Genomic DNA, 27,525 nt, shown 5'->3' with positions numbered 1-27,525 from the left:
TTATATAGATTATGTGATCATGGCAGATAGCTAAAGTCTATTAATTTGAACCTACTGCTAAGCATAGATTAGCATAGAAAACTGAATTTCTGCAATTGTAACGAGTTGGGACATGATCTACAGTCACGGTGAGGATGCATGTGGTTTTTGATCGACTCTAACTATGTCTGATGTTAGCAGCAATGTCCAATAAAATCTCTATGAAGAATGAAAGAAAGAATTAAAAAAAAGAATTTAAAAATGCATCAGCATGCAGTATGAAATGGAAAGCTTTCATGTAACACAAATCCAGATTGTCGTTTAAAGGTTTTATTTCATTGAACGGACGTTACGGCTGATGGAGGCCGACCCGATAGCGATCTAACCATATATGCCCATAACTTTCAGCTTAATCTGTCACAAGCATGCGTAACCATTTCCTCACACGAACAGCTCTTTGCATAAACTCTCGTTTTTGAAACAACCCAGTTACTGCGATGTGACCTTTGCAGTGTCCTATTTAAAAAACAAAATCTCTTGCTTTTCCAGAAGCTCCAGGTTAAAAACAAACATACTTTATTTAAGGCAAGTGTGATTATTTATACAAACCATAAAAGTAGGATCAGGCTAAATTACACTTAAAAAATCCAGTCACAAATAAATGGCTAAATTTTTGCATAGAAAAGCGAATTCGTCGAATCCTGCATACATGGATAACAGCCTGTTCATTTCAGTGATAAGACCTAAAATCCTCGTCGAGACGCTGGCACATTGAGAGATTAAGGATATTACACAGTTTATGTACCAGGATGGTATTGCCTGGCTTTGCTATTCTACACCAGGTCCTCAGCGACAGATCTATGCTCCCGGTGATGCAGCTGTGCCGTCACCGGCAACAGATGAGCACCGTGAAAGACGGGGAAGCATATGACCTGTGGCAGAGCAAACGGGTGGAGCAGCCAGCAAGGCCAAGCCTACGTGATCCAGGGGTGAGAGTGACACAACCCCCCCCCCCCAGCCTCTAGTCCATGTTCTTGTAGCTGGTGAACAGGTTGTATAGGACCCTCAGGGTGGATTTCAGGTTCAGGTTGACCACATCTAGGCACACAGACAAACACACACTTAGTGGTTTACGAATTATATTTCCCTCACAAACAGTTGCAATGCATACTTAAATTTCACTTATTCACCAAGATAAAAGGTAATAATATCTGACAATCTGTACAAATTATACACTGTCCCCAGTAATAATATATCAAACAGTGTTTCTATCAAACCTACACCTCAAAGCCCCTCCCAGGTTTAAACCTGGTAAGACGGACTCATCTATTGTCTGTTTAAATTCCCCCATTTACATTTCTTGTGCAAGGCTTTGGGAGGCTTTGATTACACAGCTGACGATCAGGGCTGCTGGCTTTAGTGTGCGTACAAATTCCAGTATCGGAAAAAACAACCTTTGGAGGTTTAGCATAGAAATATCTGGGTACATAGAGAGAAATGACTCGATCATTGAATTCAGAGATGATACAATTAGCTTGTGGGATTCCTTTGCTCTTTCTTACTTAAGAGTATAAACCTTCTAAGCCTCAAAGTATCAAATATCAAGTGTGGATCCCCAATCACACTCAAACACTTATACCTGTATAAGTTAAATTACAGGCAAATTACATTTATTAGATGCATTTTTAACCAAGGTATGGTTAAGGATCACTAATATAAACAAATTCCCTTTGGAACTGGCATTTGGACAATTGTCTGCCATATGCTCTTCCACATTTTCTAGTACGTTCCGGTACCTTCCGGCCGAGCCTTAGGTTTTTTCAGTCCTCCGTCTTGCATGAGCTCAAAGGCAAATGACACGTTGTGGACCTAGTGGGGACAGTGATGCGCGCCAGTGTGAGATCGGGGCCCCAGCAAGAGCGGCCCAAACATGAAATTAACCAGGATCCCAAGGATCTACCTTCTGCTCAAAGTTCTCGGGCGTGAGGTAGAAGTTGTACAGGGGAACAAAGTAGCCTTCCAGTAGCCCCATTAACAGCACCAGATAGACGCCGTCTGCAAACTGGGGAGACATAGCAAGAGGGATGCAGATATATTGGGCCTGCTGATAGTTTCCTGACTGAAATATACTGCAGTCATGTGTGGAGTTCCATCTGAATCAGTACTGGGCCCTCTAGTCTTCTCTCCATGCTACATCATGCCAATATTTATGCAGAAAACTGTGCTATGCCTTCGGGGTGCAAGGTACATTCTGGGTGTGCTGTGTGCAATCTGATTGGACAGAGGGAAATCCCATCTGACTGGACAGGAAGACATTCCATCTGCGCCGTGTGCAGCCTAATTGGGCGGGAAGACATTCTGTCTGCGCCGTGTGCAGCCTAATTGGGCGGGAAGACATTGCTTTTGTGCTTTGTAAGGTCAGAAGTCTGTTTCGAAGGATCTCACCTGTGACTCAAGTTCTGTTACCTCCAGGTTGAGTTTGTTTAGGTGCTTGTTCACAAATGTGATGAGCGACTTAATAGGGGTAAAGAACACATTCAAATGTTTACTTAGCACATGCAACAGGGAAAAAATACAGAAGCCTGATATGGTTCTTTTTACCTTCTTCACAATGTTGAGTTTATCTGGCGCGTGATCTAGAAGAGTATCAAAAGCGTCTCTCTCTGGAAATTTAAAATCACAATTAATACTATAAGGAATATGACTGATGCATGATTTAAACCTGAAAATAATCACCTACAGCAAACCCAGTACATCCAGTACATGCTGTTTAAAATCTAGTACTCCTTAAATTTTAAGTATTTCAGAAACCTTTACTCACCAAATCTTCCCATCATCAACCTACAAAAAAAATACAATTACCTGAATTTATAGGTCATAGTTAAATTATATTTCGATTTAATTCAAGTAGACTTATGGTAAACAGTAGAGCATTTGCGCACTGTTGAGTCGCGGAGAGCCTTCTACAAACTTCACACTAGATGGCGCTGAAAACTCACATCTCATTAAATGAAGCAGTAATTATACTCAAAATCACAGCAATCGGCGGAAAACCGCCACTTACTCTGTGGTCGTCGTCAGCTCCTTTCTCACGTGACTGGTCTGCAGGATGCCTTCCCTCTTCTTTTGAAAACAAAAACATTCACTTCATGAACAATCCGTCCATTTACAATATGAAAGCAAATATGAGTGTTACACAATATACTGTAGCACAATACAAGAATAACACTTCTCTTGTATTTCAGTGAAACAGTGGACAAAAACAGCAGTGCAAGAGCTGGATTATGAAAAACTAGACATAAGGATCCCATTCACTGAAAGCAGGGGTCTCAAAGTGCTGGTCTATCTGGCCAGCATCGTGTTTTTTAATCATTATTAAGTCTGGCCAGCCGAATGTGGTGATAAAATTTGCCGACAAGCAAGAGGATTATCCTAATATCATTTCTAGAAGACACTGAAGTGGCCTGCTTGAACTGACAACCTCCTAGCTACTGGCCACCAGCTTATTTGAGTTTGAGACCCCTGATTTGAAGGCTTTCTAAAGCAAGTATCCTCGACTGCCCCATGGTTGTTCCAAACAGTGTTGCTGCTCAGCCCTCTACTCTTTGGGGGACCACTTAGGCCCCCACCTGGACTGATTTCCACGAGCTCCTCCCCTCACCTTAACAACCACCACCTGCACCGACACGTGTTCAGGTAGCCTGATCGCAGCCCGGAAGTGAACAGCCAGGCTCACCAGCAGGGAGGTGATAGCGACCAGATTCTTCGAGTGTATGGCTGTAGGTGAAGGAGAGAAGCAGGGGATGATAAACCAGATGCTAAGGGCAGCGTTTCCCCAACCCGGTCCTTGGGGACCCACTGACGGCCCACGATTTTGATCCATCCCAGCAGCCTGCCAGAGAGTCTACATTACCGGGAGCTGGGAGGGAGCAAAAACGTGGACTGCCTGCGGGTCCCTGAGGACCGGATCGGGGAACACTGGCTTAGAAGGATGCAATTCCAGATAAATTTAGCCTAAGGCAAAAGAAAAAATGCATCTTGAAGAATTATTGACATGGAGGCTTTCTGGTAAAAGTCATGTCAAGCTAAAATTAGCAACGTTAAATGGGTAATTATTGATCCTGTTCTAAAGTCCTTTTCAGAATAAACACAGCTCTCCTTCAACCAATCACAGCAGGGAAATCTCAACTCCGGATCAAACTGGACATTCAAAAAAAAAAAAAAAAAACAACATTAAAAATATATATTTATAGAGAGCATCAGATGTCAGAACGGCAAGCAGGTCAAAGGGTGATGGAGTAAGTGCAACGTACAGATGTGTAAGGAAAGTATGAAGGAGCAAAGGAGACTGAGGGGGGACATGATCCAGGTCTATAAGATTTTAACAGGTTTGGATGCTGTTCAACCGAATAGTTACTTCAGCATTAGTTCTAATACAAGAACTCGTGGCCATAGGTGGAAATTAGTGGGAGAACATTTCAAACTGGATTTAAGGAAGCACTTCTTTACACAGCGTGTAGTCAGAGTATGGAATAGTCTTCCTGATAACGTAGTGCAAGCTGAATCCTTGGGTTCCTTTAAATCAGAGCTAGATAAGATTTTAACAACTCTGAGCTATTAGTTAAGTTCTCCCGAAGCGAGCTCGATGGGCCGAATGGCCTCCACTCGTTTGTATAGTTCTTATGTTCTTATGAGTAATCTCTGTCTGTGGAGGGAGACTGTGAATCTCTAACTATCAAAAGAAGGAACTACAAAAGGAACAGGGTCAGACAGCTGAATCACACATGGGCGCGAACCGCCAGGGACTCACAGTCCACGTGCCACTCGCGAGGACTGCCGTGATGCTGAAGAAGTTCATTCATGGCCTCCAGAACGGTCTGAAGCTTCTGTTTCTGCCCAATCTCCGACTGCGTCACCTCAGCCACGTTCAGCTTCTGCCCAGAAAGCTTCTCTAGGGGGGGGGAAGGGGGAAGTGCAGACCGAGAATTAGCATGTAGCTTAAAGCTAACAGACCCTAGAGAGGCAAAAGCGCTTTCAGACTTAAGGACCATATCAGACTTGGAAGTGACACTACAAATTTACCCTTGGATTTTAGCAGAAATCAAGCGCATAATGAAAGTGAATTTAAATCCTTGAGGATTACGTTTCTAATACGTATTACTGCACAAAGGCAGTTCAGTTCACAAGAGTTCGTAACTGTACTTCAGAATAATTAACCTTATTTGATCAGAAATTGTGAGCAAGACAACTTCATGCACCTTTGGGCTTTGGCAAAATATAGCTGACAGTGCGTTAATCATTGCATTAGTGATTCAGTTTTTTTTTTTTTTTTTTTTTAACTATTTCTGTTGAACATCCCACAGCAGATACACTCTTACCAAACAACTTCTGGAGCACCTGTCCATCATAGAGGTCTTCTTCAAGGTCCTTCACAATAATCCTTTCCTCCTCCAGCTCATTATTAATCCAGTCGATCAGAACCTGGGAAGAGGAACATCTACGTTTGGCCGAAGCTTTTATCCCAAATGTCCTCCATCCCTAGACATTTACAGATAACGCTTCAAGTCGGTACGCCTGTACTTCCTCTTGTTGAGTTTTATCCTTCCTCTCGTGGGTCAACTAGTATTCCTCAACCCTTACACAAGCATCATGGGAATTCTGGGAGGGGGAAGGAGAGTGAAACATACCCTCTGTAGATCTTTGAACTTTGGGTCCTCCCTAGAAGTGGGATCCAGCATGGTTCTCTCGGCGTTCTCCTCTGTGAAGAGACTCCTTGCATGAGGGAGGGGAGGACACAGGAGGAGCAGACACAGTCCGACCAGGGGGGAGAGCAGACACAGTCCGACCAGGGGGGAGAGCAGACACAGTCCGACCAGGGGGGAGAGCACACACTCCAACACACGGGTCAAGCAATCACATGATCACATGGGTTCCACAGTTCTCCATTCTTTTATTAGTAAGGGTTCAGTTTAAAGATGATTCAGTGCTAATTAGGAAAAGCTGGGAGGTATGCTGCCATCTTTCACTTCTCATTATGCTCCATTTATCACTTAAAACTGATTGGTTTTTCAATAAAATGCAAGAACTGTGTCAGCTAAAGGCCAAGCATACTGGACCACTGGGCTGAACAGGATGGGCCACCACAGCGATTCTCCAGGGATGAGTAAAGTTACCCAGCAGCGTGTCCTCAGGGTGGAGGTCTGTGCCGGAGGGGAGCATGGGGGTGTTGATGGCATGTTTTCCTTCCTCGTGGAGGCTATTCACTGCACGGGGACCACAGAGAGAGAAGGGAAGTCAGCACATGTCCACGGGGAACGGGCTACTAGCTAGGACCAAGCTAGCCTGGAACACAGTCCTTTAAGGCACGTAGCACTACAATCCTCATGGGAACAAGACTTAAGCATTGGCAGAACCTTCCCCAACCCGCAGAACATTCACGGGCCATTCGCCCAATCAAATACCACCATATCCAAATACAAATCCAGCAAGACCACCATAGCACTTAGAACTGGGTGGACCCTCCAAACTTCCTGTCGGTCATGATGGTAACTTACAGATGAAAGTCACAGTTACACCCTATAGATTCCACACAGCACTGACATGAAGTCATCAGTAGACCCCGAATACCACAAGGATGTTACACATCTTACCCCAAATGGAGCTATTCATGTCTGCAGAGGACAGATACATAGAGAGAAAAAAAAAATACAAACATACAACATAAAAAGACAAAAGAGCGCAGAGCCGTTGAGCAATGTATTAATCAGCCTGGAGATCAGCTCTTCCTGTGAAACAGCATCTCATCACAAATAGTGCTACTTCCTTCCACCCCGCCCCCCCCCCAAAGCCAAAAACGGACCATACAAACATAGGTGTAATAGCAACAAGAAAAAAAACACAACAATGATCTGTATAATATACCCAAAATACCCAAAGCCAGGGCAGTCTCACAGCCAGGTACATCTCACATCGCATCCCCCCATAAAAAAACTACCTTGTTTCCTGCGCTTGGTCCCACAGAGTAAGCCGGCCATGTCCTCGGGACTCGGCACGGTGACAGCCAGCTCTGAGCAGACTGGGGCTGGGAGTCAGACAGCCCTGCATCTATCTAGATCGAGGGGGAGGGGTGGCAGCGGCACGGGATGCCGGGCAACCGTTGGTTGGACGTCACATATTCCTGCGCCGCCCCCCTTCCCAATCCAATTATAAAGGGGGCAGGGAGGGCGGGACACCGCTTTGATCCAGCTGCACCCCAACAAAGATGTTAATGAGCTGAGAAGTGACCAATAGGAGGGTGGGACTGTGGACAGCAGGCAGATGTACCTAACAGGCATTTAAGCGTGCAGTCAGCTTGGTGTCTCCATACGTCACACGAGCTGCCTGTTTAAACCTGAACATATGACCTGGTGGTTTGGGGCATTTTCTGTTATTCTTTAAAGCCCACAGAGTGTTACTCTTCAGGAGAGAGATCAGTCCCTACAGATACGGTTCTGCCACAGGGTTTGACTGCCCCATTCTGTGCCCGTTCCGGCTTCTGCCAGCCGCCCAGCTGAGATGCGTTTTTCTTGCATTCACAGCTACTTCCTCTTGCTTCCTAATTATATTAATTGAATTGCAAATCTTCCCAGAGCCGCAAGATCGGTTTCCTGCCAAGTTGTTTGTATTTTTTTATGCACCAGTGGTGGATGAGGAGTGGCGACATGATGCTGTATCCTGGCTCCCGGCCGCTTAGGCAGGCAAACGTAAGATAATGGCTGACATAAGCCCGCACACGCACACACACACACGCACACACACGCACACACACAAGTTGTGTAATCATATCTTTTTGGCATTTTTAGTTTTTTGATTGCAATGACAGATCTTTGTGAGGACCTGAATATTAGTCCCAACAATGTAAACATAACAGGTTTTTATCACATTGTGGGGTACATTTGGTCCCCACAATGTAATATAAGCATAATCCACAGACACACACACACACACACACACAGATAGCTGGCCAAACAGCCTGTATTGCATCATGCAGACACGAACGCTACCTCCCCATCATGATGGCTCAACTCCACAGAGACCGGCATCCGGAGAATGCATGTGCTGTCAGTGACGACTGCACAGGTGGGCTGCGACCTGCCGTCAGTGACGACTGCACAGGTGGGCTGTGACCTGCCGTCAGTGACGACTGCACAGGTGGGCTGCGACCTGCCGTCAGTGACGACTGCACAGGTGGGCTGCGACCTGCCGTCAGTGACGACTGCACAGGTGGGCTGCGACCTGCTGATACGCATGTGTCACAGAATCACAGGACTGACACTGAGACGACCCTGGACCACTTGGGGACATCGACAGTTATCTTGGGCCTTTTCAGTTAATACAAAGACCTTAGCTACCTTTTAGCATGTGCAATATTTCTTAATTACATTGCTGAAATGTGCAGTATTTTCGTATTTATTGTGAAACTGAATCACAAGGAGAGGCATACCTCTAACATGACACTATTTAAATACTTTTTGTTGTTTTCTAATTTTTATGTTTTTATTCTGTACACCTCTTTTATATCACATTTTATATTCTATTTACTTTTTTATGTTGTTTTCTGTTTATTCATCCATCCATCCATTTTCTGTAGCCACCTGTCTAGTTTGGGGTTGGGGGGCCCGGAGCCCATTCCGGTGTGTATTCTGTTTATTTTATATTCCTTCATCTATATTTTTCTATATTTGTAACCTTCCTGACTTTTTCTGTTTCTTGTGCTGACAAGGATAGTCTCCCAATTTCATTGTACCTTGTGCAATGACGATAAAGGGGTGCATTCACTCACTCTCCTACCCGCGTAACGTAGGTACCCTTATGAGGGTGCAAACATATTTGTAAAGGCCAGTGCACAGAGTAGACGAACTGGACTCCTTATAATTGAAAATATGGTTCTCCTTGTAATTATAATGCCTCATTTTTCAGCTCATATAAGCATTAACCACAATGAAAAGTGAGCCTGCTCAGTGAAAGAGACACATCTGATAAGAAATCAAAGGGATTATCGTGAATGTAACGTCTATGCTGAAAACTTCTGTGCATTTTCGAATGTTTGGATATCGTAATTTGGCTGGTTCCTGGCTGGCTTCTTATTTCTGTAGAGTGAAGTGTAGCGTACAGAAAGAGCGCATATTAAAGACCGGACGTCACTTATACTGAGTAGGGAAGAGAAAGACTCACTATTAGTGATCAGAAGCAGACGACACTGCCCAAGAGGTTTCTCAGCTTAATAAAATTGAGTTGATTTAGACATCAAACCAGATACTAGTAACACTTTCAAATATGTTATAGCTACTTAGTTTTATTGAAATTTAAATAAAGAAAGAGAAAACGGTATGTGGGATATACTTAATAAGGGAAAAAAACATTTCACTTATGAAGGATGGAGTAGATTCTTCAGGATCATAGCTTGCAAAAACAAAGTGCAGGACACCATTCCATTCATGCAGGTAGACACTTCTCCAAAAGACAGTGCCAGACAGCCAATGGGAGCTTCAGAATATCAGAACAGCATCATACAAACTGACCTACTAGCATATAAAACAGACAAGCTCCACTCATCTGTGCATTGGTCTGATAACTTTGTGTGGCAGCCTTGAACTTTTAACAGTATTTTTTTTCCCCAAAAGGTTGTTAGTCAATACCTACATTCAAGCCTGTCATAGTTAGAAAACACCCTGAACTTACTTGTCAGAAGGTCCCCGATGAAGCGAATATGATCAGTGATAGAGTGTCTTTCAAGCCTTCCCTTAAACTGAAGGGATCTGTGATCTTTGTCTCAAGGCGTTTCAGTAAAATGACTTGCATATTAATGCAACAGCCTTTCTCATACTTTAAAAGTGTCACTTCCCTAATACAGGGTGGGGATGCAATGCCTGTTCCCTTATCTTATCTGGACTATAGGTGACACCTAATATTAATCTTCCCATACAATAAGGAATAACCACAGACTCTACACCTCCAGATGTCCTCGGCAGGGTTGAGCAACTGCAATGTGTCATACAACATCTCAACGAAATTTTCTCCAAATAGCATATGAGTCACAAGCGATGAGGGACAACTATAAATGCAAAGCTGATTCTGTATGACCACATATGAATCACCTGCGTTTAATGACCTCATTACTACAGTTGCTGTGTCCATCTTGAAATGACAAACAACACACATTCAGCTGTGCAAATGGTTCAAATGTAACAGATGGAGAGTGCTATTGGAATTAAAGAAGTGTACGAAAACTATATAAGTTTAAGAGCGCCGCATTTTGTGACACGTTTGCAGCGGGACAATTATACTAAATACACCTTGAGTATAACCTTATAGATTATGTGTAATTATGTCACGCAAGTGTAAGTGATAATCAAGGCAAACACAAACGGCGGCTACAGCCTCGTCCGCAGTGGAATTCCTCTGTGCTCCTCATTTAGACATCGGCACACAAACACACACAGGTGCCAAATCCCGCAGCTGTTCATACAGGGACCGCTGAGTTACGGGTGGCTTTTAAATAGACACAAAAAAGTCATTTGAATGTCTGAAAATGTATTGTAGTTATCTTAAAAAAAACAATTGAAGGATGTCCTTAAACCTTTTAGAAAAAAACAGCCACTGGGTAACATGATCCTCTTAAAATGTATCTAGATAACTTTGCATTCCTAATAAGAGTGACCTCCCTCATCGTTTAAGGCACCAAAAGTAAAGCTACTCTGACCTTAAATTATGTTCCCCCTCCGACAGTTCTATCCCCCTGCCCTGGCTTCCCATTTACAGCATTTCCTTCAAATTTGAGCTATTACTGCGATATAATTAGTGCAATTCAAAACCTTCCCTTGAACAATAGACGCAGGAGAGAAGCTGCAAATCGGGATCCTGCATGCGGTGATGTAATCATAACCGAAAGAACTAACCCAGCGAAGCAGGAACAAAGTGCGCTAATATACATTTTAGGATCCTTTAAGAGTTTAATTATAGACATTAATTGCAGTCGCACTGTACACATGCGCTTTGTCATCCCACATAAAATACAATTACAATGGGAAATTACAATGGAAATTAATTATATAAATCGGTACTGCAGCACCATGGACAGTAGCTAATAGTTCGTAGTCATGTTCTGATTTTAATTTTGGCCAGAAAACGATCAGTTACCTTCTTTAACTTTTTTCTTGCGGACCAGCGTGCCACCCAGTTTGCCGAGAAAGGACTCGTCCTTCTTCATCTTGCCGTGCTGCAGCGTTGATGATCTGATCGGGGGTGTAGCCATCTTCGCTGGGATGCTGCTGGTCTTCACAGCTGTTTGAGTCCACCGAGATCCCCAATCCTGTCTCTCCCCATGCAGCTCAAGGGAGACCCTTTTTGGCAGCCGGTAGGAGTAGGATGTTTCCGGTGGGGGAAAGAGTTCAGGACGCAAACCGTCGCGCACGAAACGCGCTTGAGTGTGAAATCACTTCGGTTATCCAGCACCGGTCACCGGCTGAATAGGCGGAGAGTGCTTCCTCTCTGCCCCCGCCGCGCCCGTCAATGGCTGGATGTCTGTCGGGGGTAAATCACCGCACCCTAAAAGGATCCTGAATACGCCTACTTCTCGGTCGGATGTAAAAGCAACCGTGAACCACGTGGGTCAGCATAAAGGTCAGCCCTAATCACACCAAAACTAAGTCATACGAAATCAAATCATTGTCATGACTTGAAACCCGAGGACAATCACATGTTGAGCATTATTTGTTTTCACCTCATCACATGAAAGCCTTTTAATCGCTGGTATGTATTCACAGTGCCTCTGACGGCATTTTACCAAATTACATCTGCATTCTCCCCTGTGGTCGGCTTTATTGATCTTATTGGTTTGCGTTAAGAAGGATTTTATTGCGCTTCTCAGTTTTCACTGGATTTCCCCAGTGATACGTTAAGGTCAAATCCTTAACCGCCAAAGCTCCCTTCAACCCCACGTTTTGAAACAGTAAATATTCCAGTAGTGGTAACACATGAAGCAATAAGAGATAGAAACTGAGCAGTGATTTTATTATCAAATAACCTTTGGCACAAAGTTAAGAGGAATCGTGGCAACCAGTGAGCATGAATCTGTATTAATAAGGCACATAAATTCCTTTGGTTAAATAAAGAAACCCATCACAGGGTTGCCAACTCTCAGACATCTGGTGACACTCACTCTCTCAGACTCTCACTCATGCAAAAACTCTTACTGCAAATCTATTTTATTTCAATATAAAACTAAAACTAGCTAAATCAAGAGGCTTGTGGCAGTTTGCAAACCCTACAGACTATTCCCAAAGAAATAAAGCTTACATACATGTAAATACGTGCGTGCAGACTTGACTAAAGTGGTGAACTTTTGCGTCCGGTTTTGTCCCATATGTCAATGTTGACTTGATTATTGATTATACTTTGATTATTATGGGGGAGGCCAAAGACACTGCATAACATAAGATACAGTATCACACACGTCTAATTAACCGTATTTAATGGCAACACAATCGGTTCTTGCCACATGCTGCACACATGGTAAAACATGTCCGCTAACGTCCACTACACCTGCTTCGGATTCCTCAATAAATTTTAGTAAGCCTCTTGTGGGACATAAAGATTGGGCTTTACTCTGTAAATACAGTCATCCATTGACTTGCATCCTCTTTTTCCATGGTGAACACGGGGCTGTGCTCTATAGATGAAGAGGACCGTTTTCAGTTCTTCAGGGGTCCACTTCCTCCTTCCGCTGCTTAAAGAGAGAAACCTCTATTATTATGTCATTATGTCTGACTCCCGAGGTCATTAGGTCATCTTGATTAATAAGACAAACACCAGTCATTATGTCATTACTTCAAGGCACTCAGGTTCCCTCGGGAGGTTTTGACCTCTCGTCTGTAACAGGCCCCACTGTGTCTCCAGCTTCAGTCTCAGTTTCTCAACTGCATCCATGCTTTCTGGGAGAGGGTCCCCCAGGGTCCCCAGGGACTGGGCCGGCTCCCCGAGCAAAGAGGCAGCTGTAGTCCTTATGGTCTCCTCCTCATCCCCCTGCTGAATAAAAACGGCATCACTCAACAACCTCCCCACGGTAACTGAGCTGGAGAACATACCTCCTCTACCATTTGAGACTCACGCACCTGCATGAGCACCAGCATTTGTCCTTCGGCAAGTCCCTGCAGCAGGCTGGTCAGCTGGGTCCAGGCTGCCACCCCCATTCCGCTGCCTTTGCCCATGGCCACCAGTATCAGACCAGGGTCATACCCATAAGCCAGAGGTAGCAGGAGGGTCAGCACTGCATGAAGGAACCCTGGAACGTCACCGAAGCCCTGCAGAAGGACACAGGGACTTCCTGTGAGAATCTGCTTACCTGCTCTCATCTGTTTCCAACAGCATATATCCTGACTGGCCTACCTTCATCATCACAGGAATATGATGTTTGGACTTGGGCTCATGAGGCTCTGTACTGCAGAACTGTACCAACATGAGTTTACTGGGGTGTAAAGAGGAAACGCTTCATGAAAATCAGTCTCCTCACTTCCATCATCATTAAAAACATGCATCATTCATTCAAGATACCGGAAAAGCTAATTGAGTGTGTCGGCCCTTCACTGCTGGAGGATGAGAGCCACAAACTGAGGCTGAGTGGAGGATTGCATCAAGCCTTTGAACCAGACGCATGTGAGCATACAGGGCAGCCTCACCCATCCACCCGGACCTCCACTGGTGCCTCGTTCCCCAGGAAAACCAACAGCACTCTGCAACAGCAACAAGAGGGTACCGTGTGACTTGTGTGCCATCTCAGGTCAGCAGAATCTAAAGCATTCCTACAATCTCCCATTATCTTATCTACAAAAGGCCCTTTGCCTTCTGACAGTCACGAAGAGCACTGCTTTTTTTGCAGTAAAACTACAGCAAAACCCTGCAGGCTTGAAGTCCCCTTCGAAGCTGCATTACTTTTCTGGTCGAATCCCGTAACTCTTAAAAGCTGCAGCTGCTTCGAGTACCTGTCCGTGAGAGAGATTAGGGCATGCTGGACGGCAAAGGCCAGGGTCTTGCGGAGGTCGGGCACCAAAAGCAGGCCATTACGCACCTGCGAGCATGTGGAAAAGCCAGCCAAGTATACAGGTTAGACAGGCACACAACAAGAAGTCCGTTACTGGTCAAGACATTAGCCAGCACACAGCAGGACAACCGAGACTAGAATAGCACATTATCATGTAAGACCAGAGATAAAATGCTGTATCAATCTTCTACAACCATTCATGCAGACATACACTGGCCAAAAGAATGTGGACACCAAAGTATCGCCCATTGTTGGGTATGATTACGAACAGTCATGTGATCTCCTGTTCCCAGAGGTAATGAAAAACCTTAGCAGAACAGTACAGGCTATTATAACAGCAATAGGACTACCAACTTCATATTAATACCTAGCTGTAGAATAGTCTTCCAACGGATGTGTGAAATTCAGGCTTACTCTCAATATTCTTAACTAAACCTTAATTTTTTTTAAAAACTTTTTTTAAACTTGTGTGAAAATGGAATGTTGGACAAGCTGGTGTTCACATACTTTTGGCCATATACTGTATGCACTATTTTCATATTTACAGTCTTGCTTCACCTGTTTTTTCTCAATTTTATCCACAAGAGACTGCACGTTTCCCAGAGACTGTAGAAGATCCTTGTTCTTCAGGTCTTGGATGTTCAAATTCCTAGTGAGAAAGTGAAGTTCAAGGTGGCTGCCCTGGCATATACTGAATGCTGAATGACTCTTATCACGGGTAATTAATGTGCTGAGAGAGAGAGAAATTCCTGTAGATAAATCAGACCCGAGTTTTTCAGCAGCCTCTTCTGGTGTCAGCAAGGTCTCAGTCACACGCTTGCAGCTCTCAGGAACAGAGTCCTCCAGGCCAGCAGGCAGCGCAACTGCAGTCCGAGTTGGGGGGGGAAGCCGGAGCAGAGGCTCTGGCCATGAAATCTCCTTGGTCTCCTCCCCTGGCTGCAGGCCATCCTGTCCAGCTTCTAGCTTAGAGTGCTTGGTGTGAGGCTCATAACCTGGCTTAGCAGCTATGGAGATCAACACTGATAAGCAGAAGAACGTGGAAGCTTGGACACAGAGTTAGGTAATTCAGGTCCAGAGAGTACAAATCCAGACCATGATTTTGTTTCAACTAACCAGCTGAGCATAAAGAGCCACAGTCACAGAGTACGCAGCTGGTTGGTTGAAACAAAATCATGGTCTGGATTTGTACTCTCTGGACCTGAATTACCTAACTCTGCTTAGAGGTATGGATTCAGTTATCTGCTGGTATACAGATGTCACACAGATTATAAAGAAAAATTAAATGAACAGAAAATCACAAATTAAGCAGAGCCCAAAGGACCAAAAGCCAACAAATAAAACGAGATTTAAAGTATCATAATGATGGGGGTGGGGATAACCTAACATGAGCAGGCAGGTTATTCCACAGTCTAGGAGAAGCAACAACAAAAGTCAGCAGATTAAGCTGGTTACTTGAGCTAAGAAGGCAGGCACTAGAATTGATGTTGGGCATATCAACAATATACGAAGATGTGCACCTTCCCAGACAGTCCAAGTCAATAATCAATGCAAGAAGCTTCAAAGAACAATGAAGATATTACCGTGCTGTAGCTGGGAATATGGTTCGGGAAGGACTTACCCACATGTTTGAAACAGGCCCAGTACTGCTGATGTACACTTCGGACAGACTGAATAGATTCCAGAGCACTGTGGGAGCAGGTTTTAAGTGTTATTTTAGCAGAGTAATGCATTCTTGAATAATTAATTGCCATAACCTATAATTATGAATAACATAGCTTTGTTTTTCAGCCCTTCTGGTTTCCAGCATTTGATTGGATGTTTAAAAACCTTCCTCTGTGACAAAATGCACCCCAGAAAGTAGTGCCTCAAGCGAGTGAGATGCCCCAGTGGTAGACAGGCCAACACACCTCTTAGAGGGGCTGCTCAGCCCCGAAATGCGAGAGACGGGGTCTCCCAGTAGAGTTTGTACAGTCTGACACACCGACTGGGGAAGAGACGTCAGGTTGTAGCCACCCTAAGACAATAGCCAAAATCATAAGTAAGGTTAAGAAGACATGGGGCGTGATATTGCTGGAATGGGGAGGGTCTCACCTCCAAGACGGCACAGAGCCGTCCCCCAGCCAGTGACATCAGCAGGTGAGTGAGGTGGCCAAAGATCTCAGGCGTGGCGCACATTTCACCCTTGGGAGGACACACGTTAAGAAGGGTTTAATATCACTGCACTTCACTGGTACACATCCTCCTATTTGTGACTTACTCACTATGTTCCTTACGACAGTGTTTTTCCCAACCCGGTCCTCGGGTACCTACAGACGGTCCACGTTTTCCCTCCCTCCCACATATATAGCACTGAGGCGACACTGACAGTCAGTACCAGGAGCTGGGAGGGAGCAAACCCTGGACTCTCTGCAGGACCCGAGGACCGGATTGAGAAACACTGCCTTACACCCTTCCAGAATTACCTCTGGGTCCCCAATGGCAGAATCAAACCCCGCAGACAGCATGACCAATTCTGGGTTAAACTGAAAAAGAAGAGAATATCAGCACCATATCATATATAAAAATGCCGTAATTTGTCACGGCTTCGTGTACAATCCCACCAACCCACCCCCACAACTACCTTTTCACCAGACTGTGGTCTGGAAAGCGTGTCTGAGCTGAGAGATTCAGACCTTCAACCATTAAGCCATCAGATTAATAAATACCCCTACCGCAGTCATAATATGTATTGATCCTTACTTATACACTACTTTATTTGAGCCACGTTACACGTTTTATATTGGTATTTTATTCCTGTTTTGTTCTTTATTGATTTTATCATTTCTTTATTACGGTGTAATTTACCACTTTTAATTGCCCTGGTTATACCTTGCATGTGACAAATAAAAACATGCTCAAATCCTTATCCTGCTAGTACTGACTTGTCTCAGTTGTTATTTAATTGGTTAGTTGGTGTAGTGTTGGAAAGATGAGTAGTAAGTACCGGAGAACCAAAAATATGGCAATAACTCGGTCAGGAGAAGCAGACTGATCAGTCTTACCCACCTCATAGGCCACAGGGAGAAGAACATGAAAGAACACAGAGAGGTAATCATTGCTGTCCATTCCAACCTGGGACGAGGGAGGACAGAAGCGGTCAGCAGGTGGTCATGTGACCAGCAGACAGTGACATCTATTAACTTCAGTTGGCCAGACCTTATTCCACGGCAGGTTAATGTTGAAGCCGGCCCCTCTGCCCTTGCCCACACTGTCATAGTCAGACTCTCGTAAGTTCGGCCAGAACTTCTGATGCTCGTAGCGGTGCCAGGAGAAGTAGAGCACACTGCAAGGTGACGAGAGATCACCAAAGGGACGTGTAGGTCACAGGCCATACTAGGACCCATTACAAGGGGGAAAAACAAAGACTCACTCCGGGTCTTCCTCAAAGCAGTACTGTAGACCTTGTCCATGATGTATATCCCAGTCCACTATGAGCACCCTGGGGGAGACACAGATACCGATTTTCATATTAGATTCAACCAAACATGAAACGAATACCGTTACGACACCAATTTACATCAGGGGAGGTGAACCTCATCCATGGAGGACCCCTGCGGGTGCAGGTTTCAGGGTTGGCCTCTCAATCGGCCGTTAATAAAGCAGTGGTTCGCAACTCCAGTCATTGGCTGACTGTGAGGTCGTCCCAAAAACCCCACACTAGTGGCCTGTACTACAAAGCGGGGTTACTGGCTTATCGGGGTAACTTGTCTGATTTAAGGTAGTCTGGGCAAAATGTAAGTGAACGAATATGAAGTACATTTAAACTGTGGTACCTTAAATCTGACAAGTTACACCGATAAGCTCAGTAACCCTGCTTCGTAGTACAGGCCACTGGTCTACATGGATCAGGTTCACCACCCCTGATTTACACCTTAACTCGGTCGTTAGTGGCCACAACCTGCGGACATTGTATTTCTTCTTGGCATAGAGGGTGCCGATGGCCACGTTGTTGAATATGCAGAAGCCATTTGCAGTACTACGCTGACTGTGATGCCCTGGAGGTCTTTGGGGGAATGGAGAGAGGGAAAAGGGATAACCCATTAATACAATATCACATCCACTCACGTGGCAGTTTTACTGAAGCTTCTCATATGAAGAAAAGAAAAACAGACTCACCTGACTAAAGCTATGCCATTCCTCACCTTCCCGGTCATTACGGCATCCACCAGATTTAGGGTGGCACCAATAGCCAGCTTAGCACAGTGGTAGATGTTCTGTAATCAAATAGCACTAGTGAGAGATCCAAGGCCATAGCCATTGAGTTAACATCTGAATATTGGAGGCGACATGTTATAAAATACGGCTTTGCAAAGATCATACATTTCTCCTCAGAATCAAGTTAGAACTTGTCTTCCACAGTACTTACTGGATGGAAGTAAACATCTCCATATGGCACAGCGAAAGTCATCAGCTCCTCCAAGGTCATGTAAGGAGTTTTCTTCACAGCCTCCAGGTATTCAGTGCTGTGAGGTAAACGGTAAGCCTTAAGCAGCACAGCATGCACGCAGGTTTGTGATCGTGCAGTCATCGGTAGATGCTTTACCTGTGTGCCAGAAGAATATCTTCATCCGTGGCTTCGCGGACGGGCAGCGCGACGCAGCGCTGAGTTAAACCCGCTTTCTGCAGCGCTGCATAGCTCACCACCAGTCGCTCCGGAACCTCAATCTTACATATCGGACTGAGGAATACACAGCATATCAGGGGAAGACCGGTTAGACGTGATGAAGCCCTCCATCAAAATTTCACTCACAGCGCAAAACGTAATAAACAGTGACTCACTCCACCCAAAGAAGTTTGTAGCGAGTCATTTCTTCATCATAAATAAGTGCAGTTCCAGAAGCCATCTCCTACAATTTCAGCAACCTGGCCAATAAAAAAGCACGAACCAATAGGGACAAAATAATTCCAGAATTGTTATTCACTTCATTTGTTTCTTTACTGAATAATATAAAAGTTACTTACTTTCTATAAAGTTTTATTCGCTTAGAAATGATAAAACTGCAGTCCCACGTCACTAAAGCTCATCAGACAATGATCAGACGTTTAATCAGAATTATCCACAAAATACTCAGACTTCGCGTCTCACGCGATTTGTATCACTCACATATCAACAAACGAGGAAATGGTAAACTCTTTCATTCGGCGCGGACATTTTGGTTGGTCATGTGATATGGCCTCTGCATCTCATTGGCTAAAGGTTACTTCCGGATCTCTTTAAACCAATAAGCTGCGATTTTTACTACCTTCCAAACACGTGGCTTTAGTTTGTTTGGCTGGGGGTGGGTGTTGGCTTTAGTGTTGCCGTGACAACCACCCCGCTTTGCTTGCGGCTAGGGTGATGTTTGTGTACTGACTTTGTCGGTTGAGAAAGTAACTAATTTATAAAACGTAACCATTAAATTGTTCGGGGAAATGGATCCCTTGCCTGCAACATTTTTTGGCAAACTTGACAAAAAGAACCCTGTCATTTCGTCCTTTAACGTCGAGATAAAGGAGTTTATGTTGTACATGAGGCGGATCACCAATTCACCCAGAGTCGACTACCGCTCTTATGCAAAAGGGTAGGTAAACATCAGCGACCACCACATATGCCCATTTATAAGGAAGTAGATTAACTTACATGAATGGTCGTGTTCATTTTGACCTTTTATGCGTTTGTAGGTCAAAAAAGCTTTTTGAAATATGGAACAAGTATAAAGTCCGTCTTCCTGCATATTACTACGAAAAGCAGTTGTTGCAAATTGCTGATTTTCTCTCTGAAATTAAGGTGGGTATTAACTGTTAGTTTTTTTGTTAATAAATAAAATTCAGAGGGTTTCTCTTCTGTTCCACACGATCCCGGCCATCAGTCACCCACAGTTCCCCCTTTGCAGATGCACCTTCTAGCAGGTGTCGTGTAACCCTTTTCCTCAGCTGTACAGACTGGCGCTTTGGCAGGGCTATGGCCGTTTCCTACACGAGTGCTGCGCTTTTAGCATGGAGGACATCAGAGATGTGGACCAGTTCGTGAGCACTTTCTTCCCAGAAGGCTTTGAGACCGAGAAGGCAGGGCTCGTGGTAAAGAACAGCACCTTGCTGTACACTGATACCTACGTCATACTTGTCTAATGCATTCAACCCTCTATCGCAGCCACTTGCTATAATGTTGGTAGTTTCCTATTAGTATGTGTGTATGTTTGTCAGTTCTATGGCAATTAAGGTGTGTCTGAATGCATATGTGTTTTTTTCAGTTGTTTCTGCCTTTTCTTGCCTGTGTGGCAATAAAAATAATTACATAATAGTAACTGCTTAACTAAGTCCAACCAAAGATAGAAAAAATATCAATATTATGCCTGCATGTGCCAGTCGGGTGATTCTATGATTTTTTTAAGGTGGAAGGCATAATTAACTAACAGGGGGTGGGGGCTCTCTGGAGTTTTCAGCTGGGGCTGGCTTGTGCATCAGTCATATCTGCATGTGTCCGCTTGGCGCTGCCAGTTCCGTGCCCTGCAGGGTCATTGCTCGTGTGCCTTCCAACTGGAGAGGGAGCAGGAGGGATGGTGTGGCCCGGGCGAGCCTCTGAAGCTGCGGCACATCCTGACTTTCCTGCAGACGTTCATGGAGGCTGTGCTGCCTCATGACAGCCTTTGCTGGCTGCTCTACAACGGTACACCCACGCACCGAGACCTCTTACAGCACAGCTTGTATAGCCGAGAGCATACTGACACAAGAAGGTGTGTTGAGTCCCTGAAGCAGTAATCTGAGTATTTGGGAGCAGCATGCGGATCATTTGTAAATATAGCAGAGAATATGAGAAGAATACATCTCCAAATACTTCTTATTATTTTCAAATTTAATTTGCGGCGCCAGCACTAAGTAGTGAGAAGACGCTACGTCATTTTTGTTTTCTGTGGAAAACGATTAATCCGCGGATCACACTGAATAATGAATTAAAAACGTGTCGCTGAATATAATTGTCTTGCAGGCAGGTACTTTGAGACCTCTGGACTGTGTGTTATGTTTGCATATTCTCTGTTTGTAGGATCATTGCATATTTACAACATCTGCAGGAACCTGATGTCCATGAGTCACACAGAACAGGTAAAAACCTGTCACTAAAATAATAACAAGGGAAAAAGGCAGACTAACACTGCACACGGAAGGAGGGAAAAAGGCAGACTGACACTGCACACGGAAGAAGGGAAAAAGGCAGACTAACACTGCACACGGAAGAAGGGAAAAAGGCAGACTGACACTGCACACGGAAGAAGGGAAAAAGGCAGACTAACACTGCACACGGAAGAAGGGAAAAAGGCAGACTGACACTGCACACGGAAGAAGGGAAAAAGGCAGACTGACACTGCACACGGAAGAAGGGAAAAAGGCAGACTGACACTGCACACGGAAGAAGGGAAAAAGGCAGACTGACACTGCACACGGAAGAAGGGAAAAAGGCAGACTAACACTGCACACGGAAGGAGGGAAAAAGGCAGACTAACACTGCACACAGACACCTCGCCTTGGAGTTGCTTTAGCGTGAAAGGGGCCTCTGATCCGCAGTTACTGTCATAACAGCAGAATCCACAAACTGTGATATATAGGGACCCCTGGCATGAGGAACAGGTGCAAAAAAATAATAGAAACGATGACAGGTACCTGGCTTCTCTTCCTGAGATAGATGGCCCCCAGCTGTCACAGAGAGGGCACATAGTTCTCACCTAAATTTAGAGACTTTATTGCATGAGGCTATAGCTTGGTGTAGTGGCCCACTGTGTGTAGTGGCCCACTGTGGTGTAGTGGCCTGCTGTGTGTAGTGGCCCGCTGTGGTGTAGTGGCCCACTGTGTGTAGTGGCCCGCTGTGGTGTAGTGGCCCGCTGTGGTGTAGTGGCCCACTGTGTGTAGTGGCCCGCTGTGGTGTAGTGGCCCACTGTGGTGTAGTGGCCTGCTGTGTGTAGTGGCCCGCTGTGGGACTCCCGTATGGCTAACATGCCCTCTGCTCCCCTTCCAGGCTCTGGAATTCCTTCTCTGGGCCTGCATCTGCCTAGAGAATTCCATTCCCCTCTTGAAAGCCCGCTTCCTGCCTTGGAGAGCAACACTGTACTGTGCAGTGTGCCAGTGCTACTGTGATCTCCAGGCCGGCTCACTGGCAGAGGTCAGGCTGGGGGTGGGACACTGGGGGCTGCCTGCAGGCACAGGTCTGCAGGTCGCATGTGGGCAGTATGTGGCTTAATGGATTAGGATCCTGTTCTAGTAATCAGACGGATGCTGATTCAAGTCCCGTTTTCCCAAATATGTTGTCAGTTGTATGTTGCTTTGCATAAAATCATCTGATAAATAAATAAATTGTAAATGTTGTGGGAAAGACCATGGACACCGAAATCTGAAGGTCGCTAGCTCAAGTCTCAGGGGGGGTGCTGTGATATCATAGCACTTGGGTCAAGGTTATTATTAATTTCTCCTGGAAAGTATCCATGAAGGTCTTTGGCTTTGGATAAAAGTATCAGTATAGCAATTGTTAATTGAAAAAAATTGCAGATGTTCCTCGACGTACAATAGAGTTACGTTACGGTGAATCTATTGTAAGTTGAAAATATTGTAAGTCGAATATAAATATGATATGATAAATTAAGTAAATAACTACTGTGACTGAATATATAAATATTTGGCTAAACACAGAAAAAAGCACAGTATGATATATTGATAAACACTATATGAGAAGTTATCACATCGTAAAGTCAAAATATCTCAAGTTGAACCATTACAAAGTGAGGAGCTTTTTATTGGTTTTGTGAGGTTATTCTTTAATGAAGCTGAGACCAGTATGTCCACTCTGCTCCTTGGTGCCGCTTTGCTTGGCAGGACTTTGCACGCCGAGCTCTGGACAAGGTCAGCGAAGTGGCCAAGATGGAGGAGATGCTCCATGCATCGGCATCCGGTGAAAGCTGTCATGTCATCCAAGAAGCGACCATCAAGGTGGGAACGGGGTTTCTGGAGAGGAGGGAAATGGAACGCTGAAGCCCTCCTCTTACTGACGGTCGCGGATGCTTGTTCTTGTGTTTGGTGTGTAGCTGGCAGTCATGCTGTTTAAAAGGATGGTGTTCAAGCCTCAGAATAACCCTAAGGGCGTCTTCAGGCCCAAGCAGAGGAACGTGCTGAAGGACATCCAGATTGTAAGCATCAGTCAGCCACGTCATAAAGCAGTGTTTCCTAAAGCGGGGACCCGCAGGGAGCAAAAACATGGACTGTCCACGGGTCCCTGAGAACTGGGTTGGGAGACACTGACTTAAAGCATTGCTTTAATAATGCTTTCAATGAACAGGATAACACAACTGTAACAAACATTATAATTGTATAATCAAATAACTTAAATGTATCCTGAGCTGTTGTCTCTTGCTGATGTCCACCCTCCCCACCCCGCCCCCCTCCCCAAAGACATCCTGGCCCCGCACGTCCACCGAGCGCTTGCTGATGGACCTGTTTGACTGCCACGCTGCTCAGCTCCTGGCTGTGATCGAGGCCCTACGGGACACCTCCCGTCGGCCTCTGCAGACGGGCCCCCCCCAGGATCCCGACGATCAGGAGGTGGTTCTGGAACTGCTGTCTGCGGGGGCCAGCATCCTCGGCGGTACATGTCCAGCTTGGGCTCACATGCAGACGCATGCTCGACACTTTTCAGCCAATCGCGCTCAAGCTTGGCTCTGCTTGGCTCTGCTTCTTTGTGCTCTGTCAGGTGCTCAGTTGGCACCTGACAGTCATGAGGTCACCCGTTATGTGTGCTTGCAGGCATTGGGGGCTCAAATGAGCGAGTCTCTAATGACAGCACCAGTATACCTGCTGCTCTGTGTGGCATCCACCTCTCTTCCAGTCTCTTTGAGATGGCAAAGGCAGGTGAGTTTCCAAACCCAAAAGGTCCACTTGTGGACCAGTTCTTGGGTTTATTGCATCTGAGGCAAGTAATCAGGGAGTCGTCAGGGACCGGGTTCTGAAGCAGCTGTCTGCATTGCCCAGCGCAGTGATGGTGTTTCTGTTGTTCAGGCAAGAACTGGGTTTCAGTGGACGCTGCGGTCGAGTTTGTGAAGCTGCTGTTTCGGTACGAGCAGTGGGCAGCATTCCGCTCTCTGGCAGCCCTGCTCATCCCAGTGCTGCAGGTAGGTCAGGTGTCAGTCACTTTCACACGCCTTCGAAAATCACGCTGAACTTCCTAGCACTGCAGTGTTGTGTTGAGCCTCTTGTTGAGAAGCACTATCTTCAAGCTGTCAATGGTGGCTCTATCTTAGATAATGGCTAATGTCCTGCATTCCATTGCTGCTTGTGGACAGTGGCGTTAGAAGGAGTTTGACATTGGGGGGACATGCGATAGACACACCATCAAAAGGATGCGATGTACGAAAGATTTTAAAATAGGCCTAATAAATATTTAATCTTTTAAAATATGACTAGCACTGTTTAGGGTGCTGTTTCACAATTAAACACAACTTCACTAGAAAAACAAAATTGTTGACCCCAAAACTGAAAAATGTGTTTATTATATGTTTTAGAGGGGCTTTAATGGTATCTACTGTATTCATCTAGGTTGTTCTGCTGGGAGTTGCCTAGTTCTGGAGATATCAGCCGTAGAAATGTCGGTCTTGAATATAATGGGACTGAACGGCATTCATTTTGTGGCGATTAAAGCGCCCGAAAAAAACTGAAAAACAGCAACGTCTGTAACCAGAAACCCTGACCTGGTCACTCAAGATAATTCACAGACTTTGTAGTGCGCAGTTTCACGTAGGAACTATTTTCTTCTGCTGAACTCCAGACACCAATCGTACCACTACACAGATGATAGGAGTGTGAGCACTTCGGCCCTATCTGCAGTGTAGTGATACACAGTGAACTGGCCCTTTCATTCGCCTTAACTGTTTAATCTGTTTCAGGGTAGAAATGTGTTAAATAGCAGAAGGGGTGGGGGGGGGGGATCTGCCAATATTGTGGGGGATGCATTCCCCCTGTCCCCCCCCATTTCTGATGCCTCATCTTGTGGACTCTTCTCTGTGGCAGGGTTTGCAGAAGCCTTGCTTCAGGAGGGCGGAGCTGGAGCTGGTGCTGCTGGTGGCTGTGGATCCTCTCATTAGCACACAGAAGAGCAGAAACCTGGGCAGAGATGGCCATGTGGATAGGGGGCCTGGTCAGTTCCCCGGTCAGAGCTTATCAGTCAGCCAGTGAAGTGCTTTGAGTACGACACTCACCTCCCTGCAGGCCAGGACTGGTCCCTGGGAGCCGTAGTGTCTGAAGACCTCCTGGCTGTGGTGGAAACCCTCCACAGCTGTGTCTGTGCTTCGGCTCAGGTTGGCATCCCGCCCGGAGGTTCTCTGCCTCCTCCTCAGCCATCAGAGGGTTCCTCTCAGCTCCAGCACACGGTATGCACATGTGTTCCTTGGACTGTGTTTATATTCAGGACATCCAGCCCGACAGAGACCTGGCGGTGGACGTCCTGCAGCTGCTGTGGGCCAAATGCAAGGCCTGGTTACGCAGAGGCCAGAGTGGACACTGTCTTAGCCGGCTGCAGAACCAGGGCAAGGTGTGTAGGACACGATCATGTGCCTGTGAGTGGCCAAGTGGGAGTGTGAAAAGGGTACTTTTTTTTCCTTTTCACTGGATTCAATTCCCTTATTTATATGGTTTGTTTATGAAATATAATTGTTTTGTATTTTCTTTATCTAGGGGAGTTTGCTGTGTATGTGGTGGTTGGTTGTGCTGCTGCTGGGAAGGCAGGGAAGTCAGCTGCTCATTAGGGAGAGTGAGGACAGGTTTGGGTGCTGCTTACTTGAGTTATACTAGGGGGGGGAAGAATATCAAAGATTACCAGTTAGTAATTATGTAGCCCTTATGAGACTGCAGCCAAATGCAGAGGCATGGTGGGAGGTCAAACATAGCTGCCATGGCTTGTTTGGTTTGGTATGAGTTAATTTTGTGTTTTATCTTTGCACAGCTCACCCCATGCTTACCTGAACAGGTGGTAGGTTCCAGTTAGGTGAGGTGGTAAAGGTGAAGGCCAGGAGAGAGAAAGGAAAGAGGGGGGGGCAGCTTGCTGTGAGGCTGTGATTTTAAACCTGTGTTTGGTTTTCTTTAGTGTAGATGGTTTTCCCGGGAGACTGTTTTTTTGGGCTATTGTTTCATTATTATTTTTGTTAATAAACCTTACAACCTTCTGCACCTATTCCTGCTAATTGGACTATTTTTTCCCCAACATCCTTTTTAACGGGGTTGGTGTGCCAAAACCATCCCATTTCCCTTTAGTTCCCTTCCTTTAATGGAGGGCCGGCGGACAGGGAGTTTCTATCAACTGATGTCTTATATTGCACTAATGTATACTCTATAGCTTTGCCTTCTCTGTTGTCGGACATCCTGATTCTCCCAAGTTCAGCGCGTCCCTGGGACAGCAAGGGAGGAGCTTGCGTTACACTTCGTTAATTAACCAATCACATTCTTCATTGTATGACATACAGTAACCACATTGGTCCATTTTTTCCTCCCGCTGAGCCACACACTGGCCACTGCCCTCGATGGCTGGAAGCCTTGAATTTGAAAATGAGGAAAAAAGGACCAATGTGATGATGTCATACAATGAAGAATGTGATTGGTTAATTATCGAAGTGTAACGCAAGCTCCTCCCTTGCTGACGCAGGGACGCGCTGTAGAGTCCGGACATGCCGCTGTTGTTGGTGTGTATGATATAGTAAGGTGTACATTCTGTAGGTCATGTACTAAATGCTTGCACGGTGCTTTATGCTTATAGCTGTGTTGCTTCTGTGTGTGTTTTGAAGTGGGTTCGGGTTCTGTACATTCTCTGCGAGGTGTCCCACTCCTGCCAGCTGGCCCGCTCGGACCCGGTGGCTGTGGGTGAGATGGCACTGAGGTTCACAGCGGCGCTGGAGTCCAGGTTAAGCTCTGTACATCAGCCTGGAAGGAAGCTGGGTATGGTGCAGAGCCCCCTAGGGGCATTATGGTGAAACGCAGCCTAGAGTACGGGCGGCCTTGTCTTATGTCACGTCCGATCCTCTCCACTGACCATGTCGTCTCATCGCATGTCCCTGTCCTTCAGCCGTACCAAAGGACAGCAGCCGGGAGACGAGGTCCGTGGACTTGCAAAATGATATGGTTCCTGTCCCCAAGGTACTTCAGAGAAGTGGTTACACCCGAGCTGTGCATGACCCGTGCGGCGTTCATGACATGCTTCTGTTACCATGTTGCTGTGCATAGCTGTCAGGGATTCATTCAACATGAGATTTGGTTTGTGTGTCGACTGATGGCATGTGCATCGTGTCCCTGCAGAATGACGCGGCAGAGCAGCTGAGGACAGCATTGGAAGTTGTCGAGCGTGCCGTGGAGAGCGTGTCCTGGGCTCGGGCCCGATTTCTTCCACGTGACGGGACAGCCGTGTCCGACGTGCGCCAGCTGCAGGTTCT

General features: G+C 45.6%; 3 protein-coding genes across 15 annotated transcripts in view; 1 reads left to right on the top strand and 2 right to left on the bottom strand.

The window, feature by feature from the left end:
* Nucleotides 1–532: 532 nt before the first annotated feature.
* On the bottom strand, nt 533–11,869 carry parvb (parvin, beta). 3 transcript variants are annotated; one of them, XM_023791388.2, is made up of 13 exons: nt 11,158–11,869; nt 6,153–6,242; nt 5,667–5,737; nt 5,358–5,460; nt 4,790–4,930; nt 3,641–3,756; nt 3,044–3,102; nt 2,801–2,820; nt 2,581–2,642; nt 2,425–2,493; nt 1,940–2,041; nt 1,776–1,848; nt 533–1,077 (listed from the first exon to the last, which is right to left on the bottom strand). In XM_023791388.2, the coding sequence occupies exons 1-13, from the start codon at nt 11,270–11,272 to the stop codon at nt 1,001–1,003; spliced, it is 1,098 nt and encodes a 365-aa protein (XP_023647156.1). In that variant the 5' UTR covers nt 11,273–11,869; the 3' UTR covers nt 533–1,000. The 3 variants fall into 3 exon arrangements, with proteins under 3 accessions (XP_023647156.1, XP_023647158.1, XP_023647157.1); XM_023791390.2 differs by lacking the exon at nt 11,158–11,869 and adding an exon at nt 9,700–10,111; XM_023791389.2 differs by lacking the exon at nt 11,158–11,869 and adding an exon at nt 6,974–7,074.
* Nucleotides 11,870–12,009: 140 nt separating this feature from the next.
* Nucleotides 12,010–19,851, bottom strand: hdac10 (histone deacetylase 10). 8 transcript variants are annotated; one of them, XM_023791382.2, is made up of 21 exons: nt 19,716–19,851; nt 18,875–18,958; nt 18,639–18,773; nt 18,462–18,558; nt 18,212–18,309; nt 17,994–18,098; nt 17,466–17,534; nt 17,252–17,378; nt 17,102–17,167; nt 16,519–16,578; nt 16,148–16,237; nt 15,964–16,070; nt 15,675–15,742; nt 14,823–15,075; nt 14,615–14,705; nt 13,998–14,083; nt 13,695–13,748; nt 13,405–13,483; nt 13,131–13,319; nt 12,847–13,044; nt 12,010–12,745 (listed from the first exon to the last, which is right to left on the bottom strand). In XM_023791382.2, the coding sequence occupies exons 2-21, from the start codon at nt 18,937–18,939 to the stop codon at nt 12,719–12,721; spliced, it is 2,064 nt and encodes a 687-aa protein (XP_023647150.1). In that variant the 5' UTR covers nt 18,940–18,958; nt 19,716–19,851; the 3' UTR covers nt 12,010–12,718. The 8 variants fall into 8 exon arrangements, with proteins under 8 accessions (XP_023647150.1, XP_072555139.1, XP_023647149.1 ...); XM_072699038.1 differs by lacking the exon at nt 19,716–19,851 and adding an exon at nt 19,058–19,266 and having other exon boundaries at nt 18,875–18,981; XM_023791381.2 differs by lacking the exon at nt 19,716–19,851 and adding an exon at nt 19,058–19,266 and having other exon boundaries at nt 18,875–18,963.
* The window catches only part of cfap54 (cilia and flagella associated 54), a 29,927-nt gene continuing 21,769 nt past the window's right edge, over nt 19,368–27,525 (top strand). For 2 of the 4 annotated variants that reach the window (XM_072698682.1, XM_072698655.1), the window contains exons 1-17: nt 19,373–19,656; nt 19,757–19,862; nt 20,009–20,152; nt 20,573–20,741; nt 21,117–21,175; nt 22,083–22,226; nt 22,934–23,047; nt 23,143–23,244; nt 23,507–23,699; nt 23,858–23,962; nt 24,110–24,222; nt 25,118–25,244; nt 25,316–25,404; nt 25,515–25,637; nt 26,884–27,034; nt 27,162–27,232; nt 27,392–27,520. In XM_072698682.1, coding sequence (XP_072554783.1) covers nt 19,508–19,656; nt 19,757–19,862; nt 20,009–20,152; nt 20,573–20,741; nt 21,117–21,175; nt 22,083–22,226; nt 22,934–23,047; nt 23,143–23,244; nt 23,507–23,699; nt 23,858–23,962; nt 24,110–24,222; nt 25,118–25,244; nt 25,316–25,404; nt 25,515–25,637; nt 26,884–27,034; nt 27,162–27,232; nt 27,392–27,520 — 2,088 coding nt within the window. In that variant the 5' untranslated portion in view covers nt 19,373–19,507. Of the gene's footprint in view, nt 19,657–19,756; nt 19,863–20,008; nt 20,153–20,572; nt 20,809–21,116; nt 21,176–22,082; nt 22,227–22,933; nt 23,048–23,142; nt 23,245–23,506; nt 23,700–23,857; nt 23,963–24,109; nt 24,223–25,117; nt 25,245–25,315; nt 25,405–25,514; nt 25,638–26,883; nt 27,035–27,161; nt 27,233–27,391; nt 27,521–27,525 lie in introns of those variants that run through there. The other 2 variants (XM_072698716.1, XM_072698704.1) reach the window with 2 other exon arrangements.

This window comes from Paramormyrops kingsleyae, chromosome 1 (genome assembly GCF_048594095.1).
Source record: "Paramormyrops kingsleyae isolate MSU_618 chromosome 1, PKINGS_0.4, whole genome shotgun sequence".
NCBI lineage: Eukaryota > Metazoa > Chordata > Actinopteri > Osteoglossiformes > Mormyridae > Paramormyrops > Paramormyrops kingsleyae.
The sequence above is the reverse complement of the archived record's forward strand: the minus strand, read 5'-3'. Positions and strand labels throughout refer to the sequence as shown.

Bases quoted from the DNA above. Each gene is read 5' to 3' on its own strand.
- parvb (XM_023791388.2), bottom strand. From the start codon at position 11,272: ATGGCTACACCCCCGATCAGATCATCAACGCTGCAGCACGGCAAGATG. The intron at 2,821-3,043 runs GTAAGTGGCGGT...TTTTTTTTGTAG, and splicing joins GAGCTGACGACGACCACAGA to GTTGATGATGGGAAGATTTG. The intron at 2,042-2,424 runs GTGAGATCCTTC...ATGTCTCCCCAG, and splicing joins TAACAGAACTTGAGTCACAG to TTTGCAGACGGCGTCTATCT.
- hdac10 (XM_023791382.2), bottom strand. From the start codon at position 18,939: ATGGCTTCTGGAACTGCACTTATTTATGATGAAGAAATGACTCGCTAC. The intron at 16,238-16,518 runs GTAATTCTGGAA...TGTCCTCCCAAG, and splicing joins CTGCCATTGGGGACCCAGAG to GGTGAAATGTGCGCCACGCC. The intron at 15,076-15,674 runs GTAAGTCCTTCC...TCTGCTTATCAG, and splicing joins GGCCTGTTTCAAACATGTGG to TGTTGATCTCCATAGCTGCT.